Raw genomic sequence first — 26,722 nt, 5'->3', positions numbered from 1 at the left:
TTGTACAATATTTCAATCTCCACATATTTTCAAGACCATAGCTGTATCTTGTGAAGTCTCACATCAACAACAATAATTTAACAATGAAAATGGAGTCAGGGTTCATGGATTTTATGTTATTTAAAGCCATACACACAATAATCGAAAATGTACACTGAAATCAAATTATTGTTAGATTTGACACATACAGTACAAATGTTTTTTTTTACAGTTGGTCTCAAGTTTAGCACATCACAACCAGTCATTGCTACGGACTATTCTTTGACAGCACAACTCATTGACAGCACACTGAACGTTATAGAAGAGAAATAGTCTAAAGTATTAATATATTTACTTAAAAAAATGAAATAATGGATTATGTTCAAAGCGTTCAGCCAATTCATCAAGACAATCAATGTTTTTAAACTGAAGTAAATAATGTCATAATTTAATTATTTAAAAATATAACAAAGTCAAGTCTGAAAACTCATACAATTACCTGGCAACAATAGAAATCAAACACCCAAACTATTTACATTGAAATTCTAACTCATATTCAAACAAAGCCTTTACTCGTATCTACTAAGTGAACATTTTGATGAAAAAGTTGTTTTTTTAAGCCCTTATAATTCAACTCACAAAGCTAACCTTTCATGCCTCTCCTGGCATCTATATCTCTGCATCAGCATTCGTATTACAAGGCCTTCACTCATAGTTTGCGTATATGTTGTCATCTTCTTCAAAGTCATTCTCCCTTCCAGCTTTACATGAAGTGAGCTGCTCCAGGTCTAGATTTTCATAGTCGGCCTCATCTTCCTCACTTGCGTCTGGCCCTTCACCTTGGTTGTTTCCAAACTTGTTCATGGCTCCTGGGGCATTCCTGAGGATGAATACAAACATTTGAATTACATGCCTGGGGCCAGATTCACGAAACATTACTTATGAAAAAACTCAGGCTAGGGTCTATTTTTCTCCACTTCCTGTCTGACTGACATGCCCAAAGTAAACTGCCTGTCACTCAGGCCCAGAAGCCATGATATGCATATAATTGGTTCCATTGGATAGAAACCACTTTGGAGTTTGTAGAAATGTTAAAATAATGTCTGAGACTATAACACAATTGATATGGTAGGAGAAAATTCAAAGAAAAAACAAAAATACATATTATTTTTTTGAGAGCCCATGCTCTTACAATCGAAAGCTGTGGGTTTTATGTAATTCCAACTCCCAGATTGCAATTCCTATGGCTTACACTAGATGTCAACAGTGTTTGTTCAAGGTTTCAGGCTTGTTTCTTCCCAAACGAGGAAGAATTTTGAGTTTTGGTACTGGGAGTCCGAGTTGGAAATCAGTCTGTGCGCACGCAACGAAGAGGACACGCACCTGGTAATTTTACTTTCCTATTGAACATACTTCTTTCCGTATGAAATATTATAGTTTAATTACATTTTAGGGTACCTGAGGGTTGAATAGGAATGTATTTTGACTTGTTTTAACAACGTTTAGCGGTAGCTTTTTGGATTCCTTTCTCTGCAAGTTGAACGAGTGGATTACTCAAATCGATGGCGCCAACTAAACTGACTTTTTGGGATATAGAAAAATGATTTTATCTAACAAAACGACACTACATGTTATAGCTGGCACCCTTTGGATTGCAAATCAGAGGAATATTTTCAAAAGTAAGTGAATATTTAATCGCTATTTGTGATTTTACGAAGCCTGTGCTGGTTGAAAAATATTTTGATGTGGGGCGCCGTCCTCAAACAATCGCATGACATGCTTTCGTTGTTTAGCCTATTGTAAATCGGACAATGCAGTTAGATTAACAAGAATTTAAGCTTTTAACTGATATAGGACACTTGTATGTACCTAGATGTTTAATATTCATAATTTTAATGATAAGTACATTTCCAAGAAGAAATCCTAAAGCATTATTTTCAAGAATCCCGTTTCTTCTTAACTTTTTTCTTCGGAAGAAACTTAGGAAAAACATTAAGAACATATCCAATAACTTTACTGAGGAATAGCAACTTTGCTTAACTTTCTTCTTAAGTCTATGCCAGTTATGAAGAAATTTCTTCTTAAGAAGGTTTTGTGAATCCGGCCCCTGGACTTCAAGTCAGGATTTTGGCACACGTTACCCTTTCATAACTGCAGATATTTTTTTATCATTATTTCCGGTGGTAAGCAACTCCCTTTTCATATACATTCCCGCATGGCATCCTTTTTTCAAGTCTTCATATTTGCTCTTGTTGTAACGGCTGTCCTCCTCCTCTTCGGAAGAAGAGGAGGAGTAGGGATTGGACCAAAGCGCAGCGTATGTTGAATACATAATGATTTATTAAATCCAGACGAGATACGATAAACACTTGAAATGATACCAAAATAACAAAACGACGTAGACAGACCTGAACATGGAACTTACATAAATACACGAAGAACTCACGAACAGGAACAGACTACAAACAAACGATACAGTCCCGTGTGGTAACAAATACGGACACAGGAGACAATCACCCACAAACAAACAGTGTGAACAGCCTACCTTTATATGGTTCTCAATCAGAGGAAACGTCAAACACCTGTCCCTGATTGAGAACCATATAAGGCTAATTACAAATGACCTAAACATAGAAACACAAAACATAGAATGCCCACCCCAACTCACGCCCTGACCAACTAAACACATACAAAAATAACAGAAAACAGGTCAGGAACGTGACACTTGTTGACAAAGGTTTCTACGTTGACAAAGGTTTCTACGTTGACATAGTCCTCTTCATCATTTTCCTCAGTCGCTGACACACATCACGACAAGAGAGACACCACAACACTACATTAAGAGAGACCTAAGACAACAACATAGCATGGCAGCAACACATGACAACACAGCATGGTAGCAACACAACATGACAACAACATGGTAGCAACACAACATGGCAGCAGAACAACATGGTTGCAGCACAAAATAGGTTACAAACATGATCGGGCACAGACAACAGCACAAAGGGCAAGAAGGTAGAGACAACGCATACAGTGGGACAAAAAAGTATTTAGTCAGCCACCAATTGTGCAAGTTCTCCCACTTAAAAAGATGAGAGAGGCCTGTAATTTTCATCATAGGTACACTTCAACTATGACAGACAAAATGAGAAAAAAAAATATCCCGAAAATCACATTCTAGGATTTTTTATGAATTTATTTGCAAATTATGGTGGAAAATAAGATTTTCGTCACCTACAAACAAGCAAGATTTCTGGCTCTCACAGACCTGTAACTTCTTCTTTAAGAGGCTCCTCTGTCCTCCACTCGTTACCTGTATTAATGGCACCTTTTTGAACTTGTTATCAGTATAAAAGACAGCTGTCCACAACCTCAAACAGTCACACTCCAAACTCCACTATGGCCAAGACCAAAGAGCTCTCAAAGGACACCAGAAACAAAATTGTAGACCTGCACCAGGCTGGGAAGACTGAATCTGCAATAGGTAAGCAGCTTGGTTTGAAGAAATCAACTGTGGGAGCAATTATTAGGAAATGGAAGATATACAAGACCACTGATAATCTCCCTCGATCTGGGGCTCCACGCAAGATCTCACCCCGTGGGGTCAAAATGATCACAAGAACGGTGAGCAAAAATCCCAGAACCACACGGGGGGACCTAGTGAATGACCTGCAGAGAGCTGGGACCAAAGTAACAAAGCCTACCATCAGTAACACACTACGCCGCCAGGGACTCAAATCCTGCAGTGCCAGACGTGTCCCCCTGCTTAAGCCAGTACATGTCCAGGCCGTCGGAAGTTTGCTAGAGAGCATTTGGATGATCCAGAAGAAGATTGGGAGAATGTCATATGGTCAGATGAAACCGAAATAGAACTTTTTGGTAAAAACTCAACTCGTCGTGTTTGGAGGACAAAGAATGCTGAGTTGCATCCAAAGAACACCATATCTACTGTGAAGCATGGGGGTGGAAACATCATGCTTTGGGGCTGTTTTTCTGCAAAGGGACCAGTACGACTGATCCGTGTAAAGGACAGAATGAATGGGGCCATGTATCGTGAGATTTTGAGTGAAAACCTCCTTCCATCAGCAAGGGCATTGAAGATGAAACGTGGCTGGGTCTTTCAGCATGACAATGATCCCAAACACACCGCCCGGGCAACGAAGGAGTGGCTTCGTAAGAAGCAATTCAAGGTCCTGGAGTGGCCTAGCCAGTCTCCAGATCTCAACCCCATATAAAATCTTTGGAGGGAGTTGAAAGTCTGTGTTGCCCAGCAACAGCCCCAAAACATCACTGCTCTAGAGGAGATCCGCAAGGAGGAATGGGCCAAAATACCAGCAACAGTGTGTGAAAACCTTGTGAAGACTTACAGAAAACGTTTGACCTCTGTCATTGCCAACAAAGGGTATATAACAAAGTATTGAGATAAACTTTTGTTATTGACCAAATACTTATTTTCCACCATAATTTGCAAATAAATTCATTAAAAATCCTACAATGTGATTTTCTGGATTTTTTTTTCTAATTTTGTCTGTCATAGTTGAAGTGTACCTATGATGAAAAGGCCTCTCTCATCTTTTTAAGTGGGAGAACTTGCACAATTGGTGGCTGACTAAATACTTTTTTGCCCCACTGTAACTTACTCATTATTTTTAGTGGTAAGCAACTCCTTTTTCACATACATTTCAGCATGGCATCCTTTTTTCAAGTCTTCATCTTTGCTCTTGTTGACAAAGGTTTCTACGTTGACAAAGGTTTCTACGTTGACATAGTCCTCTTCATCATTTTCCTCACTCGCTGCAACCACAGTGTTTCCATACGTGCTAATGTTGTTATTGGCAGCTGAGGGATTGATCAGTTTAATTCAAATAAATAATGTCAGTGAATATAAGCAGGAATATATATATCATAAACAGTACAAAACCATATCAAAATTAGGGTTGAAAAATTCCAGTAATCAAAATGTCCAGGTTTTCAAGATATCCTGGTTGGAGGATTCCACATTTCCTGATGAATCCTTCCTGATTTTCAGGAATCTTCCAACTGGGTGTTCTTGAAAACCTGGGTATTTTGCAACCCTAACCTGAATCCTGATTAGAGGAGCTAGATCTTACTTTCTCTCGGGTTTATCATAATAGACTGCTCTCTGCTGCGTATCTTCCTCCAGACTAGACAAGGAATGAGCAGCAGCAGGAGGAGCAGTAGCCCAACTATTACACCAGAGGCAATAATGGGGACTATGGATGCTATGGAGAGAAACACCACAATCAACATCCTTCAGAAGACTACATTTCAGAATTCGTATAGCTATCAAATTCTTCTGCAATGTAAAACATTGGTCTTAAAAAAATATTGCATGAATGATAGAACTGATAATATCTATGTATTTTTCTACTCACAATCCTTAAATATGGCCTTCATGGTAACTCACTTGAAAACATGAAACTAAAATATATTTTACCTCGAATGCTGACTGTCAGCAACTCAGTCTTGATAGAATGGAATGACTGGGTGGAGACATTAACTTCATAAACACAACTGTAGTTCCCCTGGTCTGTATACTCTGCAACAGGAAAGTGAAAGGAGGCAGAGTGGTTGACTGCTGGCTTAGTTTCAGTCCTGTTGGAGCCAGAGAAGTCCAGATAGAAGAGGCCTCCAGGATACTGTGGCTGAATGGAGCAGGTGATGGAGAAGCTGTGGCCCCTGGTCACCTCTGGCCCCTGAAGTCCCCAGAACATCCCTCCATTTGGAGCACTGAGAGAGATGTTGGGCTGTAACAAGTCGACTAGCAAAAGACAAGAGCAGGTTGTTAACGTGTGCACTTAACTGCAGCATAACAGTCATCTTTCTCGACAAGAGAACACTATGTTAGAATACATTATGAAGAGATTTCCAAACTCGTGCATTGTTATGAATTTTATGAATAATGACTAAATGATGTATACATTTAACTAGAACTAGAACTAATTGAATTCTACCCTGTTTTTCTGTATTGATAAATAATGTTAGTTCATAATAAAGAGGTTATGTAGCATGTACATGGGAAGAGAGGAAGGTATGTGTGTGCCTATAGAAAACAAAGTGGATCATTAAACTATGTTTGAACCGACCCGGCTATAACTCTGGGGAGATAAGATAAGACATGGAGAGCCCCTTCAGATTTCCCGTATCTGGAGGGGACTGGAACTGTCAGCTGTGTGGTAATAAACTTTGGTGAGACTTCAGGAGAAGAAGGGAGAATCCAAAGTTTAGTGTGTATGTGCGTAGGTTAAGAGAAGGTATTAAAGGAACGTTTTTGTATATACACAGCAGAGCTCTCTAAATAAACATTGCTGACAATTGTAGCTGGGCCTCCGCCGGATTCATTTCAACCAGTTTCTTACAAATTCTGGGTTTCAGGCTGAGTAATTAATTCAATTGGGTATTATGAACAACTGAGAACAAAATTCTTGTAACAATTAAAGAACTTATAATCTCGGAACCCAGTGTTCCTCTTGCTGATGGTGTTCACCCATTAATTTTTAGTTGCTCACCTATAACAGAGAATTCAACAGAGTCATTTTGAGGGGAGCTGAAGTCTCGACTGGATACCCCAGTCTCATACTGACATCGGTTTGACCCCTCATGGCTAAAGTCCACTTTAGGAACGTTGAAGATGACAGAGTAGCTACTTGTGGTTTTGTCCATTCTGAACGAGCCTAAAGTCTTCTGTAATTTGAATGTTTGAATGTGACGGAGCAGATGATGTCAACACCGTCACCCCAGGCAACCTCTGTGGCAGATCTCAGATTTATTTGGGGCTTTGGGAGGGTCACTTGCTGTCCACCTGGTCATGCTGCTGCTCCAGTTTCAACTGTTCTGCTTGCGGGTATGGAACCCTGACCTGTTCAGCGGGCTTGCTACCTTGTCCCGGACCTGCTGTTTTCGACTCTCTCTCTCTACCGCACCTGCTGTCTCTAACTCTGAATGATCGGCTATGAAAAGCCAATTGACATTTAGTCCTGAGGTGCTGACCTGTTGTACCCTCTACAACCACTGTGATTATTATTATTATTTGACCCTGCTGGTCATCTATGAACGTTTGAACATCTTGGCCACCTGCCTTTCCAGGGAGTTTTTCCTAGCCACCGTGCTTCTACATCTGCATTGCATGCTGTTTGGTATTTTAGGCTGGGTTTCTGTATAGCACTTTGTGACATCGGCTGATGTAAAAAGGGCTTTATAAATCAATTTGATTGATTGATTGGTCACAGAAATCAAGGTGTAATATGGTCATAATAAAGCCAGTTAAATAATTGTTTTGCTGTGGATCAGAGCAGAATATCTCACCCCCTTATAAAAAGAAAGCAGAACAACAATTAATTAGGGATTGGGGTGGAGGAAGGCGAAAACAGCAGCACAGGTTGCGATGAATGTACAGACGTGGTGAAATGTATTGGCACCCTTGTACGATTCACTATTTCTTCAAAAATACGTTGAAATTGAAAGAACGCTGGTGTTTCCAATGTATATGTTTGATTTAAAACTGCACCGACCTAAACAGAAATTGCCATGTTTCAATAAAATACAAATAATAAAATGGTCTGGATTAAATTATTTAAAATTCAAATTAATTTGGTTGGAGGCAATGACTCCCGTTAATGTGAAATTTATCTCACCTGTGGTTAGTTGCAGGTGCCTATCGGTAAAAATAGCAATTCAACAAGTTGCTCCATATATTTGACCGCATCTGTATGTTGGTTTGGTAAACTTAAAACCACTAAATGTAATATTTTAAGTTGCTCCAGCAAAAAGATTGACTGTAAAAACTTGAAAACTCAGTCTTCATGTTGTCTAAAGCACAAACTTGCGCTTTATTTTGTTAGCTTCAGGCTTTCTCTTTTTGCTCTGGAATGCTGCCTGAACTGGGAAACAATCTTGTCAGCTATCAGGAACATGTCAATAAGTTTTCTTAAAGCTAAACAAGACATGGCAGTTGTGTATGTGGTGAAATATTAACCCACAGAGCCTTCAGAAAGTATTCACACCTCTTGAATTTTTCCACATTTTGTTGTGTTACGACCTGAATTTATAACTGATTCAATTGAGATTTTGTGTCACTGGCATATTGACTATACTTTTTCTTCCACTTTAACAGAGTATTTTGTGTAGATTGCTGACATTTTAATCCCACTTTGTAACAACAAAATGTGGAAAAAGTCAAGGGGTGTGAATACTTTCTGAAGGCACTGCTTATGTAACCTTACAGAAGCAGGCATTGAACAGTTTTTGGCAGAAACATTGCTGCAATGCGTGTGCAACAAGTTGCTCTAGCGTCTACTAGTGATAGTTTGTTAAATAAACCTGTTCTGCAAAACACGTTTTTAGAAAAGGTTTGTGCCCTCAACTGTAAGTGTGTTCGCAGTCTTACTCACCAATAGTGATGTCCATGGAGTTGCTGGAAGAAGAGCTGATCATTTTCTGACCATTCTGGGTTATCTGTTGTAGACAACTGTACCTTCCCTGGTGTGCAGATTGCAGACTGGACAATGTGAAAGTCTTACTGGTCTGAGTGGTTCCAACTGCTTGGGTCATTATTGAAGATCCTCCCCTATGTAAGTCAAAGTTTGCAGTGATGGCAATTCGTTGAGGGACAGTGCAGGTGAACTGTACCATTTCACCAGGTGAAAAAGCTGAGTGGGAAGGTGTTGCAGAGAGGATAGGCATCCTTAGAGTTAAACCTGTACAAAAGTATTCTGTATTAGTTACAAGAAAAGACAAGACACACGTAGGGCTCCGTTCCATTATCTGTCCTCCTAAAAGGACTGAACTGCTCTCTTTATGTGGATCTGAAGTGAACATTGCATATAACTGACCCAACACATTTAAATTCACTAGTAATGGTATTCCAAATTAATTGTGTCATGTTTCTACCCCATTGTTCATTTGATTTTTTTCTGTTAATGTTTTTGCCTTTGGCTAGGATTTCAAATTGTTTGTGCATCACTCATTTCACAAGATGTCTATAACACGATAAAACCACTTCCTACCTGAGAGGCAGACAACACCAGCATCTTCACTGTGATTGCAGTTATGTGTTGTAGTGTGTGAGCACTGTGTGAGTGTGCTTTCATTATCGGAGCATTCAATATTATCCATCCAGATCTGCCCAGTGCCCTGAACAAAGCGGGCAGACCCCGGGGAACTTATAGCACTCCCACAGCCCAGCTGTTTACAGACCACCTTAGCATCATTCATATTCCAGTCGTCATCACACACTGTTCCCCACTGGCCGTTGTGATAGATCTCCACTCTCCCAGAGCAGAGACCATTGACCAGTCTGATCTGGGCACTTTCTATGAGGTTTAAAGACATGGACAGTTATACATCAAAATTCATGGCTGTGGTAAATGTAAAAACAAATTGTAAAAAAATAATAACTCAGAGAATTCATCTGCACTCTATAAAATGATGGGCAAAAAAATGTCGTAACCCAGAGCTGGTTAAATAGTGGACAGAGCACACAATGGGTTATTTGGACCCACACAGTTGTGCTGCATGAATAACCCAACATGTTGTGTTGTTGGGATAAACCAAACATGGGTTGATTTAACCATCAGTTGTTGTTTTTTTAACCATCAGTTGGGTTGACCGAACAGCTAGGTCTTTTTTAATGTAATCCATAGGTTATTAATTTTCAGGAGGTGTGACTTATTATGGGCGTGGCATTCATATAGTTATTTCTGGCCACCCATGAGAGTAAATGTCATTCCTGTTTATCATTTTAAGTTTCTACACCGCTAACTTTCTATATTTTTGCACATGACGTATGCTAATATAAAATTCAGAACATTATTATTTACATATCCCAACATTGAGAAAAAATGTTGAGATATGTATTAGGAAATGTACCAGTGGCGGTTAGTGCTGTTTAATATGAGGAAGGAAGATTAAATTTCATGAGCATGGCCTTCTTTCTAATACAGCATATTGGATGACTCATTCATAGTCCATTCACACAATTCAATGTAACAGCGATAGGTTTAGGCTACTACATGATACTCACATTTTCCCTATACCCATCATGAGGGTTGCTACAACCTAGCCTATGAATGAAAGTTCACAACGTAGGTTGAGAGACAAATTTGAGGTGACAGACAGTGACACGTGGACGGACAGGTTTTTTAGCCTGGTCACATACAGCTGATGTGTTGTGCCTAGAAGTCCACAAGCGAAGGGAAGAGGAGAGATACGAGGCCCCAGTGGCAATAAATTAGTAATACCAAAAGCTTACTTTGACTTGGAAGAGTTCCAGCGTTCTTTTGGAAAGTCATAGCCAGCTAGCTAACATAGCATCCCTCTGTTTGAGCAAGGTGTTTCAGTAGGCAAAATTTGCTAGCTAAGTAAGTGAAACTGAAGTGCAAAAAAATTACGAAATCTCTCTCTCTCTCTATTTCTCCTTCATTCGGGACTGAATTAATTCGTTCAAAACTGCTCAACTATTGTCGTTCTCTCTGTTTGAGTCAATTACTCACCACATTTTATACACTGCAGTGCTAGCTGGCTGTAGCGTATGCTTTCAGTACTAGATTAATTATTTGATCCTTTGATTGGGTGGAGAACATGTCAGTTCATACTGCAAAAGCTCTGATAGGCTGCAGGATGTCCTCCAGAATTTGTCATAATTACTGTTTAAGTCTATGGAAGGGGGTGAGAACCATGAGCGTCCTAGGTTTTGTATTGAAGTCAATGTGCCAAGAGGAAGACGGAAGCTAGTTGTCCTCAAGCTACACCATGGTGCTACCCTACAGAGTGCTGTTGAGGCTACTGTAGGCCTTTGCAAAATAGTGTGTTTTGAGCAATTATTTGGTGACTATATTTAGTATAGTTTAATCTAAAAAGGATAATCTATCTAAATGTTTATAATTTAAAAAAAATATGAATTTCACTGAGAAGGATGGTGCTCCCCTTCCAACTCTAAGGAGCCTCCACTGACATGTACATATCCCAACATTGGGATGTGCATAGGCTTTTAACGAACTCATACACTTTTGTAAGCTTCATTAAAGTTACAAAAGTATCGATGTTCAACCTTAATATGTGATAACAATACAACAGAACGTATTAACCGGAATGACAAGAATTATCATCTGAAAGCCACACCCCTACTAAGCCACACCTCCATGACCCACTGGGTGCTGGATTGTTTATGCTGGGTAATTGAGATATACTCAATAACCCAACATAAACAACCCAGCATCAATAACTGTCAGTTTTTAAAGAAATCAACCAAACTAAGTGACCCAATGCCTGCAACCCAGCAGTTGGGTCATCCAAACAACCCAGCATTTTCTTTTGTGATGTGTGCAGCATACTATGAATGCGGTATAGTATGAACTACTACTGATTCTAATGTTAATGTTAAGACATCTTAATATCAATATTTGGATGTCAAAAAGATGTCTATGCTAAAGATATTGTGTTTCATGCAATTGTTGCCACAGCTTTTTCAGGAATTGACATGACTGAAACCAAAGGAGATTCACTTACCTGCAGGTAGAGGTCCATTCCATAGATAGACTAATAAAGAAAAACAAATTGAATTTGAAATTAGTGGTTGTCAATGTCTCAAAATACCCACACAGCTGAGACAAAACTGAAGATGAGCCAGCATGCAATATTCTGTGGTTCACCACAAACAAAGCATGCTGTGTGATTGGTCAGTTCAGTATGTGAAAGGCAATGTCTATTTTAGTGAGGATAGTGAGAATGTTTAGTTAGCATAAACTAAATTCAATCAAACATGAATGATGTACTAATCAGAGTTCTGCCCAAAGAAGGTAAGAGTGGCGCTGTGCCACCTGTGGGCATTATTTGACTCTATTTGTTATCATTTAAGGCCAGGCAACACACCCTAATAGGGTACTGTTTGCTCTAGATTACAGGAAATGGCAGTTACGGCAGTTAAAAAATTCTCAAATATCTGTCCGCTTCGAAAACTTTTTCTCTCTCGTTTGCCTTAAACTATTACTGTATTCCTAACTGTCCACTACAACTACTTAAAGGCCCAGTGCAGTCTAAAACTGGATTTTCTGTTGTTTTATATACACTCAGTGGCCAGTTTATTAGGTATATTCGTCTAGTACTGGGTAGGACCCTCCTTTGCCTCCAGAACACCCTGGATTATTCGGGGAATGGATGATACAAGGTGCAGCATTCTAACCTGGTCTCAGACCATTTTGTATTATTCTCTACGTAAATCCGAAACACTCCATTTAGTATGATATGTTACGTTTCATATGGTATGTAGTAATCTGTGGATGTCCATTACCCATTTCGTATGATATGTTATGAATTACAATTCGTATTATATATTACGAATTTGCAAAATGTACAATGTTTCAAATTGGAAAAACGTACAATATGTTTCGAATTTGCAAGACGTATGAAATGTTATGAATTCTAGTTAGGTGGCTAATGTTAGCCAGAGCGAGATTAGATAAAATCTAATGAAGGAACAGTAGATAAACACTCTCAAACATTTTAAATTTGTAGTTGGCTGTTAACAATACGCGGATAAACGATGGGGAATAGTAAGTAGCCTGCTCGCCCTTCTGCAGCTTGCCTGCCAATGTATGCTGATCCTACCCCACATTTTGACAACTGAATGGGAACTTGCCTGCCTGCTATGCTAGCTGTGGATAACAGTCTTTCAAGTTCAGCATAGCTAGCTAGCAAAGTGATTCACATGTCTTGCTAACTAACCAAATGACACATGATACGATATCTTATGAATTCTAGCTAGGTGGCTAACGTTTGCTAGGCTAGGGATTAGGGTTAAGGTTAGGGTTACGTTTAGGAGTTAGGTTAAAGGTTGGGGGAAGGGTTAGCTAAAAGGGTTTAGGTTAGGGGAAGGGTTAGCTTACATGCTAAGTAGATGCAAAGTAGCTAAAAAGTAGTAGGTAGTTGCTAATTAGCTAAAATGCTAAAGTTGTCCCTGATAAGATTCAAACTAGATGTTTGCGTTATATGCCTACCCATCCACCGCGACCAAGCACCCTACTTTCGTTTTTGTCTCAAGTAACCATCTGTCTTATGTAGCCATACCAAATGTAACATATTATACTAATTTGAGTGTCCCAGACCAGGCTGGGCTTCAAACGTTGCTCAATTGGCATAAAACAAACTAACGTGCCAGGAATACATTCCCCACACCATTACACCATCACCACCAGCCTGTACCGTTGACACCAGGCAGAATGGGGCCATAGACTCATGGTGCTTACACCAAATCCTGAAACGGGATTTGTCAGACCAGGCAATGTATTTCCACTCCTCAATTGTCCATTGTTGGCTCCCACTGGGGCCACTTCTTCTTGTTTTTAGCTGATAGGACTGGAACCCGGTGTAGTCATCTGCTGCCCATCCGTGACAAGGACAGTATAACGTCTAGAAATCTGAAGGTTGCGAGTTTGAATCTCATCACAGTCAACTTTAGCATTTTAGTTAATTTTTTACTTTTCAACCACTTACTACTTTTTAGCTACTTTGCAACTACTTAGTATGTTAGCTAACCCTTCCCCTAACCTTAACCCTTTAACCTAACTCCTAAACTTAATCCTAACCTTAACCCTAACCCTAACCTCTACCCCTAGCCTAGCCTAGCTAACATTAGTTGTTGATCGTGTTGTTGTTGATGTGCATAGGCAACTGAGGGAGAGAGCCTACCTGTTCATAGTGTTTGATCAATAGGACTGTAAAGTTTTCAAAAGTAAGAGGACTCATGTGGTATTTAAACTGAAGAAAAATATAAACGCAACATGCAACAATTTCAAAGATTTTACTGAGTTACACTTCAAAGAAGGAAATCAGTCAATTTAAATAAAATCATTAGGCCCTAATCTATGGATTCCACATAACTGGGGAGCCAAGCCCAGCCAATCAGAATGATTATTCAAAACCCACCCTTGATCATCACACAGGTGAAAACGCTACCCAGACTACTTGCATTGCCCCCATCCCCCCTCTTTTACACTGCTGCTACTCTATGTAATTATATATGCATAAGTCACTTTAATAACTCTACCCACATGTGTATATATTACCTCAATTGCCTCGACTAACCGGTGCCCCCGCACATTGACTCTGTACCGGTACCCCCTGTATGTAGCTTCGCTATTGTTATTTTACTGCTGCTCTTTATTTCTTTTTGGGGGGGTATTTATCTTAAAACTGCATTGTTGGTTAAGGGCTTGTAAGTAAGTATTTCACTGTAAGGTCTGCACCTGTAATAAAATGTGTTTTTTATTTTATATAAATGTGCAAAAGTATCTAGAAACCTGTGTTTGCTTTGTCATTATGGGGTATTGTGGATAGATTGATGATTTTTGATTTATTTAATCAATTTTAGAATAAGGCTACAATGTAACAACATTTGGAAAAAAGTGAAGGGGGGTCTGAATACTTCACGACTGCACTGTATGTGTGAATAGTCTTGATATAGAATGGACCATTATCATGTACCTGTCTTGGAACAGGGGCATGGGATAGAAAATAAATAGTGAATTACATAGCCTATAGAAATCTTGCGTAACATAAGCTCATGGGCTCTCATGTTTGATTTGATGTTCTAAAACATTTGCATTGACGTCAGAGTGATTAGAGGGACAATAGAGTGCAGAGGGACAATAGAGTGCGGAGTACCCAGCAATTATCAAGTTTGGTAGGCTACTAATGACCATCAGCAGCATCAGAAGCCTATCAGCAGCAGCATCAGAAGCCTAGTCACCGTGACTAAACGGTCACATGGAATTTGTCTGTGTCATGACTCGTGACCGCCGGTTTGGCGGTAATACGGTCACCGTAACAGCCCTATCCACCCCTCCTGCCACATGACTGCACCTGTCCTCACCTGTAATGCATTACGTAGATGGGAAGGGACTTCATCACCCACTGGCGACTTGAAGCCAGAACCTCGCCCACAGAACTGTGCATGTCTGTGTGTGGTTAGACAAATCCTTAGATTTGGCCAAATAGAATGCCATTGTAGTTAGACAGCTGAAGTTGTACTCTACACACAACTTACATATATTTGCTTGTTAAGAGTAGGCAGATTGTCTTCATAAGCACACCAATATGATATTGACAGGATATGTTTCGTCTTTGCAACAAAAACACAATCGCCAATTTTTAGTTGATAAAGGTACCCAGACTTAAGCTGGGCGATGTTTGTGCAATGTCCACGTGTAGCCTACACCTGTAGGGATACTAGTAGTTCTGGGATTTGTCCCCCCGGCAAAGATCTAAGAGTGGACATAAGGAGAGACGAGACAAAACTAGCCAGTTAGGCTATAGAATATTGTGTTGTAGGCAAGCTGAGCTGACTCATGACTGGGCATTCAACTCGCAGTCGTCTTTACATCTTGTTGAAACATTGAATCTGCATTGCAAGCTACTGTCATAGCAAGGTGTTGTATTTATTTTATTTAACTAGGAAAGTCAGTTAAGAACACATTCTTATTTACAATAACGGCCTAGGAACAGTGGGTTAACTGCCTCGTTCAGGGGCAGAACGACAGATTTTTACCCCGTCAGCTCAGGGATTCAATCTAGCAACCTTTCGGTTACAGGTCCAACGCTTTAACCACTAGGTTACCTGCCGCCCTCGTTGTAGAACGAGTGTCTTATGAAACACATTCCAAACACTGGCTCTTGCTAATTTTCTATAACTGATTTGACAGGGGAATTTCAGCTTGATTGGCTAGCCAGCTTCAGCTATCCCCAAACTATGCTAGCAAGCTGCTGCCAGCTTGGCTAAACACAAGGTCAGTGCAGGCTTTAGCCTACACATGTGGAACTGAACTGAGCTGATGTTGAGATGGCGATTCAGTCAGGAGGGGAGAAGTCCTTGACTTCAAAACTTTCTACTCTCCATAGCAAAGATAACTTAGCTTACCTTTCCTATTTTTTATACATACAAACAAAAATAAGGAGCGCTTCACGGATTTGCGTGTCATCCTTTCGCGTTTGTTGTAATTGAATGGCGAAAACAAACCCAAGAAACACCCACATCAAACCACACCCCCAAGAAAACTGTTGTTTGGCTTCAATCATGAGGCCACTAGTGTTTCTTAATGACTAAGCTTCAAAACGAGGCCAAATCAGGAAGTTCAGTCAGTCTTTAAATACATCTACAGGTAATCGTTAGCATTATTTTAAGTTGAATTATTATTGAAATTAGTTTTAAAACTCAATTTCAATGTAGTCAAATATATTCTATGAAAATATATATTGCTTGTATCAATTATCTGGCAGAAGTCGGTATTTCCTTAGTCAAGGATACTATTGAGCGTATCAACCCATTTACTAAACATTGACCGATCATTTGACTATTGGCTAGTGATTTATGATAGTCTGGAGAGATTACTCTTAGTTCTTCCCCATTACTGACAGAGATCCAAATCTTTACTTGAGATTAAACTCAAACTCATTACATGGATGACCTAGTGTCTGCTGGTTTTAGTTATTTTCCTTTCAATTAAGAACTATAGGTGAGGGGAGTTCCTTATAAATCAGTTACCTTACTTAATCAATCAAGCCCAAGGGAGGAGAGAACCTGCAGACACTCAACCCTCTGTGGAGGTTTAACAGTGCACGTATAAAGCTTCAAGAAAATTTACCATTAAAAGAAATGAATGATGAACATACACTTTTGTCAATTTGAAGTAGAATCCATCCCTGAGTACTTGTATCCAATATGCAGCCCTTAAAAATATTCATTTCAAGATATTACTGTTTTCTCCATTTTCTGACATATTCCAGTAGATTGGACTTTTTGGAAATTAAACTCACCCATTGTCAGATAGAAGATATTCCATATTTGTGTCTTCATGTCAGAAATAAAGACGGGTATTTTCTCTAGTCGACCTGAACAAGCGTTCTGGTGAAAGCGTGTTGACCAGTCTCTGTCGCAGAATGTCTTGAGAATGTAAGACTACTATATAAGTATGCATTTCCAGTTCACAGCTCATCTGTCACTTCCTCATTTGTGCTGTGGCTGTATGTACTGTAGAGTAGACAGTTCTGTGGTCAATATAGCCCTTGTATGATTGGTGGAAAACCAAAAGAGAATAAAAAGAGAATGCATAGATTGATGGTCTTGACCTAACGAGACATGGATTAGTGTCACACCTTTTCCTTCCTAAAGAAGAAGTGGAGACATAAGTGGAATTCCAAAACATGCAATGAGGATCCAGTTCAGTTTAGTGCAAATCATTCAATAGTTGGACAACACTGGAGGTGATTAAAGACACAGAAAGTGACACCACACCAATGCATACAAAAACTAGTTTGGAATTCAACCCAATGGGTCAAATATGAATGCTTACAAAAAGCTAAATAGAATAAAGAAATACCATTATTTCATATGTCTAGTTTAAGTGTCAACTACAGCCACCGTAGTTGTTATGCTTTTGCATCTTAATTATAATTTTTTATTTAACTAGGCAAGTCAGTTAGGAACAAATTCTTATTTACAATGGCGGCCTACCGGGAAACAGTGGGTTAACTGCCTTGTTCAGGGGCAGAACGACAGATTTTTACCTTGTCAGCTCAGGGTTTCGATCCAGCAACCTTTCAGTAACTGGCCCAACGCTCTAACCACTAAGCCACCTGCCGCCCCTTTATAAACATGTCACGAAGGACCAAATCCATGTGTTGATACCAATGAGCTACTTTAGTGACAGGTTTCATACAGTCCACTGTTACTTTTCCTAATAGTTTTGATCAATGTCTTCATTCACATCATGTGCTGTATAGTCCTGAGCGGAGAAATTAACATAATCTTCATCATCGTCTTCACTATTCATTTTCTCATGAGACCCCCCACAAACACCCTTTCATTGAGTGTTTCCCTCCTCGTTGACATAGACATCCTCTGATTTCCCATAGCTGTGCCATTTTTCCTTCTCATTCTTCTTTGCACCCTTCACTCCCTCCAGACCTCTCTGGTAACAGACGTTTTCAACATTCACATAGTTCTCTTCCTCTTCGTTGTCCTCCCCTCTGTTGTGTCTGTTGTCAATACCTGTTGCATAACAGTTCGCTCATGAATATTCGTTACAGCAAACTCAAGGGGGGGAAAAAGCCTTACAAAGAAAATTATTTCAAAAGTCTTTGGGCCGAATTTGAGATGCTGCTTAACTTTTCAGGCTCAAGGCGTAAATCAAGTTCAGAGTTTACAGTATAGTGATATCACTTACATTCTCCCTGGTCAGTCTCTGTAGATGGCTTTCTGTTCATCCTTGTCCTCCAGATGACTAGACAGATGACTAGAAGAAGCAGAAAAAAAGCAGTGCTACCCCACCAGTCCCTCCAGAGACAATGATGGGGACCATGAATGCTGAAGAAAATGTAGGTATTTCAAGATTTAGACCTACAGATCAAGATTTGTAGATGGCAAATTCATAGGATATAAAAACAATGAAACGGTGATTTGAAGGATTATGAATCATCTTACAATACTACGATTTTTCTCTCATGTAAAAGCTATTTTAAATATGTTTTTTTAAAGCATGTGTTACTTAACTCTAATGGTGACAGCTAGTTCCCTATTAGCCGACCCGAATGATCGGGTGGAGATGTTGACATAGCTGCAGCTGTATTTCCCCTGGTCTGTATAGTCTGCAACAGGGAAGTGGAAGGAGGAGTAGTTGACTGCTGGCTTAGTTTCAGTCCTGTTGGACCCAGAGAAGTCCAGATAGAAGAGGCCTCCAGAATACTGTGGCTGAATGGAGCAGGTGATGGAGAAGCTGTGGCCCCTGATCACCTCTGGCCCTTGAGGTTCCCAAAACATCCCTCCATTTGGAGGACTGAGAGAGATGTTGGGCTGTAGCAGGACCACTGGGAAGGAAGTAAACAGCAATTTGAAAGTCATGTGATTATTCACATATTCACACCTTTTAACTGAGAAATGTGTGTTGATGGACTAGGTAATCAGTCTCTTGTCTCTATCAAGGCTCTGAATCTTAAATACAGTATATACATCAAGCTCCAAAACTTTTTGGGACACTGACAAATGTTTCGTTTTGGCTCTGTGCTCCAACACTGGATTTTATTTACTCAATGAATATGAGGTTAAGTGCAGACCGTCCACTTTAATCTGAGGGTATTTTCATCCATATTGGGTGAACCGTTTAGAAATTACAGCACTTTTTGTACATAGTCCCCATTTTAGGGGCCCAAAAGTATTGGGACAATTTCACGTATGTGTCTATTAAAGTAGGCAAATGTTTAGTATTTGGTTCGATGTTCATAGCATGCAATGTCTACATCAAGCCTGTGACATTTTTTGGGATGCAGTTGCTGTTTGTTTTGGTTGTGTTTTAGATGATCTTGTGCCCAATAGAAATGAATGATAAAAATTGGATTGTGTCATTTTGGATTTACTTTTATTTTAAATAAGAATATAATATGGTTCTAAACACTTCTACATTAATGTTCTACCATGATTATGGATAATCCTGAATAAATCGTGAATAATGATGAGTGAGAAAGTTACACTGTACCCAAACCGGCTGCGTGCGCTCCATCGTGCGCAAATTGATTTTGTCCCCCCACACCAAACGCGATCACGACACGCAGGTTAAAATATCAAAACACTCTGAACCAATTATATTAATTCGGGGACAGGTCGAAAAGCATTAAACATTTATGACAATTTAGTTAGCTAGCTTGCAGTTGCTTGCTAATTTGTCCTATTTAGCTAGCTTGCTGTTGCTAGCTAATTTGTCCTGGGAGATAAACGTTGAGTTGTTATTTTACCTGAAATGCACAAGGTCCTCTAATCCGACAATTAATCCACACATAAAACAGTCAACCGAATTGTTTCTAGTCATCTCTCCTACTTCCAGGCTTTTTCTTCTTTGGCCTGTATGTGGCGATTGGCATCTAAACTTTCATAGAATTACCACGACGACCGACGAACTCAGTTGTCTTTCAATCGCCCACGTGGGTATAACCAAAGAGGAGATGGCACGTGGGTATCTGCTTCTATAAACCAATGAGGAGATGGGAGAGGCAGGGCTTGCACCAGCGATCAGCATCACAAATAGAACTGACTTCTATTTTAGAGCTTGGCAATGCAGACGCTCGTTGGCACGTGCGAGCAGCGTGGGTGCAATAATTGAATAACATGTATGTTTAAATTTATTTTGCAATGCTCGCGCACGCGATGCGAGCAGTGTAGTCAGCATGTTAGACGCACAAATATCATACCCCACAAAATAATCTGAAACAACCAAAACAAACAGCAAATGCATCCAACAAGTGTGTAGAGTCACAATATTGATGTAATCATTGCGTGCGTCGAATATGGGACCAAATACTAATCTTTTGATTACTTTGATACACATACTGTATAATTCAATTTGTCCAAATACTTGGTGGACTAGATACAAAAAGTGCTGTAATTTCTAAACGGTTCGCCCGATAAGAATGAACATACCTTCAAATTAAAGCTGACTGTCTGCACTTTGACCTCAGTCATTGTATCATTTCAAATCTAAACCGCTGGAGTACAGAGCCAAAACAAAATATTTGTCACGGCCCTAATATTTTTGGAGCTCACTGTAGATTAGGCAACACTTATTTCCCAACTACCACCTCACCTTTAGTAACGTTGCTGTAAGGGGAGCTGATGGCTTGGCTGTTGGAGAGGGTTCTGTAGAGACAGCGGTAACTGCCCTGGTGTGAAGCATCCATCTTAAACTTTGTTAAAGTAGCCCTGGGCTGTGAGGATCCAACGGTCACATTCATGACAGTCTCCATTCAGATAGAAGATGAACTCCACAGCATTACAGAGGATACGGGATGGAAGACTGCAGGTGAGTTGGACCTCCTCTCCATGCAAGAAGGCAGAATAGGAAGGGTCTGTGGAGAGTGAAGGCTTCTGCAAGACAACACCTATTGGTCAAAGACATCTAGTTTAATGAGGCAACAGTAATCACAACCTATCTGTTGGTTTTAAATCTGTATTAGTACCTGCTCTGCTCTGCTCTAGGCTGCCCTCATCTGGTCACATAGCACCAAGTCTGGCAAGATGGCGTCAGAGATGGTCGCCTCGCTTCGAGTCCTTAGGAAACTATGCAGTATTTCGTTTTTTAATGATTTTTAGGTTTTATTACATTGTTAGCCCAGAAAATCACAAGTGTTATTACATGCAGCCGGGAATAACTATTGGATATAAGGGTGATGCAACTTACATTTCCGAAGCGGATCATTTGTTTGGACCACCACCCAGGACATTGGATCTAATCCCAGAGGCCAACCCAAAACAACGTCGCCGCAGGAGAGGTAGACGGAGCGGCCTCCTGGTCAGACTTCGAAGGCATGCACACCACCCACCGGTTCCAAGCATATTACTCACCAATGTCCAGTCTCTAGACAACAAGGTGGACGAAATTAGGGCAAGAGTTGCCTTCCAGAGAGACATCAGAGATTGTAACATTGGCTCTCTCGGGAGAGAGAAACATGGCTCTCTCGGGATGTGTTGTCCGAGTCGGTACAGCCACCGGGTTTCTTCATGCGTTGTGCTGACAGAAAAAAACATATCTCTGGTAAGAAGAAGGCGGGGGTGAATGCTTCATCATTAACGACTCATGGTGTAATCATAACAACATACAGGAACTCAAGTCATATTGTTCACCTGACCTAGAATTTCTTACAATCAAATGCCAACCACATTATCTCCCAAGAGATTTCTCTTCGATTATAGTCACAGCCGTGTATGTCCCCCCAAGCAGATACCTCGACGGCCCTCAAGGAACTTCACTGGACTTTATGTAAACTGGAAACCATAAATCCTGAGGCTCCATTTATTGTAGCTGGGGATTTTAATAAGGCTACCTAAATTCTACCAGCACATTGACTGTAGCATCCGCGCGGGCAATACACTGGATCATTGCTATTCCAACTTCCAAGATGCATACAAGGCCCTCCCCGCCCTCCCTTCGGCAAATCCGACCACGACTCCATCTTGCTCCTACCGTCTTATAGGCAGAAACTCAAACAGGATGTACCCGTGACTAGAACCATTCAACGCTGGTCTGACCAATCGGAATCCACGCTGTTTTGATCACGCGGACTGGGAAATGTTCCGGGAAGCCTCTGAAAGTAACATTGATTTGTAAGCTAACTCGGTGAGTGAGTTTGTAAGAAAGTGCATTGAAGATGTTGTACCCACTGTGACAATTAAAACCTACCCTAACCAGAAACCATGGATAGATGGTGGCATTTGCGCAAAACTGAAAGTGAGAACCACCGCATTCAACCATGGAAAGATGTAAGGGGAATATGGCCGAATACAAACAGTGTAGTTATTCCCTCCGCAATGCAATCAAACAAGCGAAATGTCAATATAGGGACAAAGTGGAGTCACAATTCAACGGCTCAGACACAAGACCTATGTGGCAGAGTCTACAGGCAATTACGGACTACAAAAACAAAACCAGCCACGTCACGGACACCAATGTCTTTCTTCCAGATAAACTAAACACCTTCTTTGCCCGCTTTGAGGAGAATACAGTGCCACCGACACGGCCCGCTACCAAGGACAGCGGGCCCCCCCTCTCCTTCTCTGTGGCCGACGTGAGTAAGACATTTAAACGTGTTAACCCTTGCAAGGCTGCTGGCCCAGACGGCATCCCTAGCCGCGTCCTCAGAGCATGCGCAGTATCACCTCCACCTTACCTGCCACCCACTTCAGTTTGCATATCGCCCCAACAGGTCCACAGATGATGTGATCGCCATCACACTGCACACTGCCCTATCCCATCTGGACAAAAGGAATACCTATATAGGAATGATGTCCATTGACTACAGCTCAGCATTCAACACCATAGTACCCTCCAAGTTCATTATTAAGCTTAAGGCCCTGGGTCTCAACCCTGCCCTGTGCAATTGGGTCCTGGACTTTGATAGGCCGCCCCCAGGTGGTGAAGGTAGGAACCACCTCAACACTGGGGCCCCACAAGGGTGGGTGCTCAGCCCCCTCCTGTACTCCCTGTTCACCAGTGACTGTGTGGCCATGCACGCCTCCAATTAAATCATCAAGTTTGCAGACGACACAACAGTAGTGGGCTTGATTACCAACAATGACGAGACAGCCTACTGGGAGGAGGTAAAGGCACTCGGAGTGTGGTGTCAGGAAAACAACCTCTCACTCAATGTCAACAAAACAAAGGAAATTATCTTGGACTTCAGAAAACAGCAGAGGGAGCACCCCCCTATTCACGTCGATGGGATAGCAGCGGAAAGGTGGAAAGTTTTAAGTTCCTCAGCATACACATCACGGAACGCAACAGCGCATCTTCAACCTCAGGAGGCTGAAGAAATTTGGCTTGTCACCTAAAACTCTCACAAACTTCTACAGATGCACAATCAAGAGCATCCTGTTGGGCTGTATCACCACTTGGTACGGCAACTAAACTTCCATCAACCGCAAGGCTCTCCAGGGGGGGGGGGCAGTGTGCACAACGCATCACCGGGGGCAATTTACCTGCCCTCCAGATCACCTACAACACCTGATGTCACAGGAAGGCCAAAAAGATAATCAAGGACAACAACCACCCGAGCCACTGCCTGTTCACCCCGCCACCATCCAGAAGGCAAGGTCAGAACAGGTGCATCAAAGCTGGGACCGAGAGACTGAAAAACAGCTTCTATCTCAAGGCCATTAGACTGTTAAACAGCCATTACTAACACAGAGAGTCTGCTGCCTAGATACAGACTCAATCACTGGGAACTTTAATAAATGGATCACTCGTCACTTTAAATAATGGCACTTTAATAATGTTTCCATATCTTACATTACTCATCTCATATGTATATACTGTATTTTATACCATCTGTATTTTATACCAATTTCTGCTTGAAAAAGCTAGCCTTGGCTTTTCTAACTGCCCGGTTAATCATTTCACAGTAAATAAGTGTACCCACTACCCTATATATGTAACGTTTACTTCCTGATCGTACTCGATTCCAAGTGTATCGGCCAATCAACCAACCCTCAAATGTCCACAGCCTAACCCATCTTTCCCATTACACTACCATTTTACAATACATCTTTCTATTTTACTGTGATGTCTTGAACCTCTATATTTGTACCATTTCTACAGAGATTGCCCTAAAAATAAATACTCTACATAAGAGTCACTGGCGTCGCAATTGTGTCATGTAAAAACTGTTGCGCCGGTCTTTTCCAGCCCTAACACCAGGTTCAGCAATTGACCTGTCTTATATCAGGTCGCTGGCGCTCAAATGGGCGGGGTGGATATATTTGAGATGTGTCCTTAAAAACATGACGCAAAGTGCTAATTTTAGGCAGCGCTGATAGGGATATTTAAGACCAACCAAAAGCTGGTTTTAACGGTAATGCAGTTGCTTATGGGATGAATTTTAACAACGGAAACGCAGCCTATCCAGCCGTGATGCACGGTACCCATATGCACATGGAACAAGAGTAGCCTAATGTGCTTTTGGTGCCTGTATACTTTGATTTTAGCAACGTAAAAAACGATTTTTTTTTTTCTCATTTCCTTTTATTAGATTAAAAACCAAGCATAGCCTCCCGTCCTCTCAGTGAAGTTTTTGTTTGCGGTCAGCCCAATGCAATCTCGAAGTAGTCAAGACTGTCGATAAAGGGTTTGGCTCCTGAGACCGCTTGGAAATAAATCTTAATCACCAAAGCTTTATTCAAATATACAGTTTGAGATAAGTGAAACAGTGAGCTGACATTCTCTTTTTTATCTATGCATTGTAGGCAGGCCCACATTGTTTTAGCTATGCAGGTCCGGTTTTGGATGTGTGTGAAGCTCTCTCCATGGTGTAGGCTACGTGTCCATGCCCATCATTTCATATGTTCAAAACCCAAGTCCTCGGTTAGGTCTACTATAACAAAGGCTGGTTCAACATCAATGCGTGCCTTTTTGTTTATCTTTGCGGTTTTATGGTATCATTACATTTTACATGTATTTGTTGGTGTTTAAAAAAGCTAATTGGTTGTTTTTCGTACATTTTTATGACAACCACACTTATTAGAATGATTTCCCTTCCTGGTTTAATGGTGACAACGTCCGTGGCGCGCTTGTAATGCGACTTCTGGAGATGTGTGAATGTGATCTGATATGTAAGATGGTTAAATAGCTGATGTTTACGCTCCTAAAACAGGTCTATTTGCGAGCAGTATAACGGTGAGTGGAAATTCTTCCTTACTATTTATAATGGATCTTTGTCCAGCTACTGTGTAAAGTTTGGATCTGCTTAAAACCCTCCACAGTCTGCGTTGTTTTAATGTTATATGCCCATAGGGAGAAATTATGGTGCCTGTTTTGTTTTCAATTTGATTATAATCATTCGTTTTCTTTTTAGGCCTTACGACTTTCATATTGCTTATTTGACAATGTTTGGCATGTTCATGCTCAGCCATAATGACATTTACAGTAGGCCTAACCCCTATATCAGTGTGAATGGTATTGAAGACATGCAAATACTTAGAACAATGTGGCCGTCAAAAGGGTTGAAGTTAACATATTTAGCAAAGATAGGTCTACATTTTGTTGATTAGTTTCTGTAAGCCATTTCACCATCTATAACGGACTAACATTGGAATTGGAGTTGATACCAAGGCAATTTATAAAAGACCGTAAATACACAACTTGAAGCAAACCCATATTTCACCATGGAGCACATTCTGACTGGCCAGTGAGATGTCAAGCCTCGACACACCCACAACTTGTTCATTTATCAGAACCCAGCCCTTTCGCCCCAACGCCAGGAAGCGCACGATAATTGTGATAGTGAAAATAGCACAAATATGTCTGACACAGCACTGAACCTATAGCCCTCCGCCTGCGATTACATATACCTTCGCATCAGGTTTGTTAAAGTAGGGCCCTACAGTCGTGGCCAAAAGTTGAGAATGACACAAATATTAATTTTCTTAAAGTTTGCTGCTTCACTGTCTTTAGATATTTTTGTCAGATGTTACTATGGAATACTGAAGTATAATTACAAGCATTTCATAAGTGTCAAAGTCTTTTATTGACAATTGCATGAAGTTGATGCAAAGAGTCAATATTTGCAGTGTTGACCCTTCTTTTTCAAGACCTCTGCAACCCCCCCTGTCATGCTGTCAATTAACTTCTGGGCCACATCCTGACTGATGGCAGCCCATTCTTGCATAATCAATGCTTGGAGTTTGTCAGAATTTGTCGGTTTTTGTTTTGTCCACCTGCCTCTTGAGGATTGACCACAAGTTCCAATGGGATTAAGATCTGGGGAGTTCCCTGGCCATGGACCCAAAATATCGATGTTTTGTTCCCCGAGCCACTTAGTTATCACTTTTGCCTTATGGCAAGGTGCTCTATCATGCTGGAAAAGGCATTGTTCGTCACCAAACTGTTCCTGGATGGTTGGGAGAAGTTGCTCTCGGAGGATGTGTTGGTACCATTATTTATTCATGGCTGTGTTCTTAGGCAAAATTGTGAATGAGCCCACTCCCTTGGCTGAGAAGCAACCCCACACATAAATGGTCTCAGGATGCTTTACTGTTGACATGACACAGGACTGATAGTAGCGCTCACCTTGTCTTCTCCAGACAAGCTTTTTTCCAGATGCCCCAAACAATCGGAAAGGGGATTCATCAGAGAAAATGACTTTACCCCAGTCCTCAGCAGTCCAATCCCTGTACCTTTTGCAGAATATCAGT

The 26,722-nt window shown here is 40.8% G+C and overlaps 1 protein-coding gene across 1 annotated transcript; it reads right to left on the bottom strand.

Moving 5' to 3' along the window:
• Positions 1-684: 684 nt before the first annotated feature.
• LOC120043976 lies at positions 685-22,411 on the bottom strand (the record flags this gene model as incomplete). The annotated part of the gene is made up of 6 exons (XM_038988571.1): positions 685-859; positions 2,705-2,777; positions 5,441-5,764; positions 14,838-14,853; positions 18,557-18,858; positions 22,402-22,411. Coding segments are annotated over 6 exons (900 nt in total), but the record flags the coding sequence as incomplete, so codon positions are not given.
• Positions 22,412-26,722: the final 4,311 nt, after the last annotated feature.

The sequence above is a fragment of the Salvelinus namaycush genome, chromosome 3 (assembly GCF_016432855.1).
Source record: "Salvelinus namaycush isolate Seneca chromosome 3, SaNama_1.0, whole genome shotgun sequence".
NCBI classification, from domain to species: Eukaryota; Metazoa; Chordata; class Actinopteri; order Salmoniformes; family Salmonidae; genus Salvelinus; species Salvelinus namaycush.
This window is presented reverse-complemented; position numbering and strand designations above follow the sequence as displayed.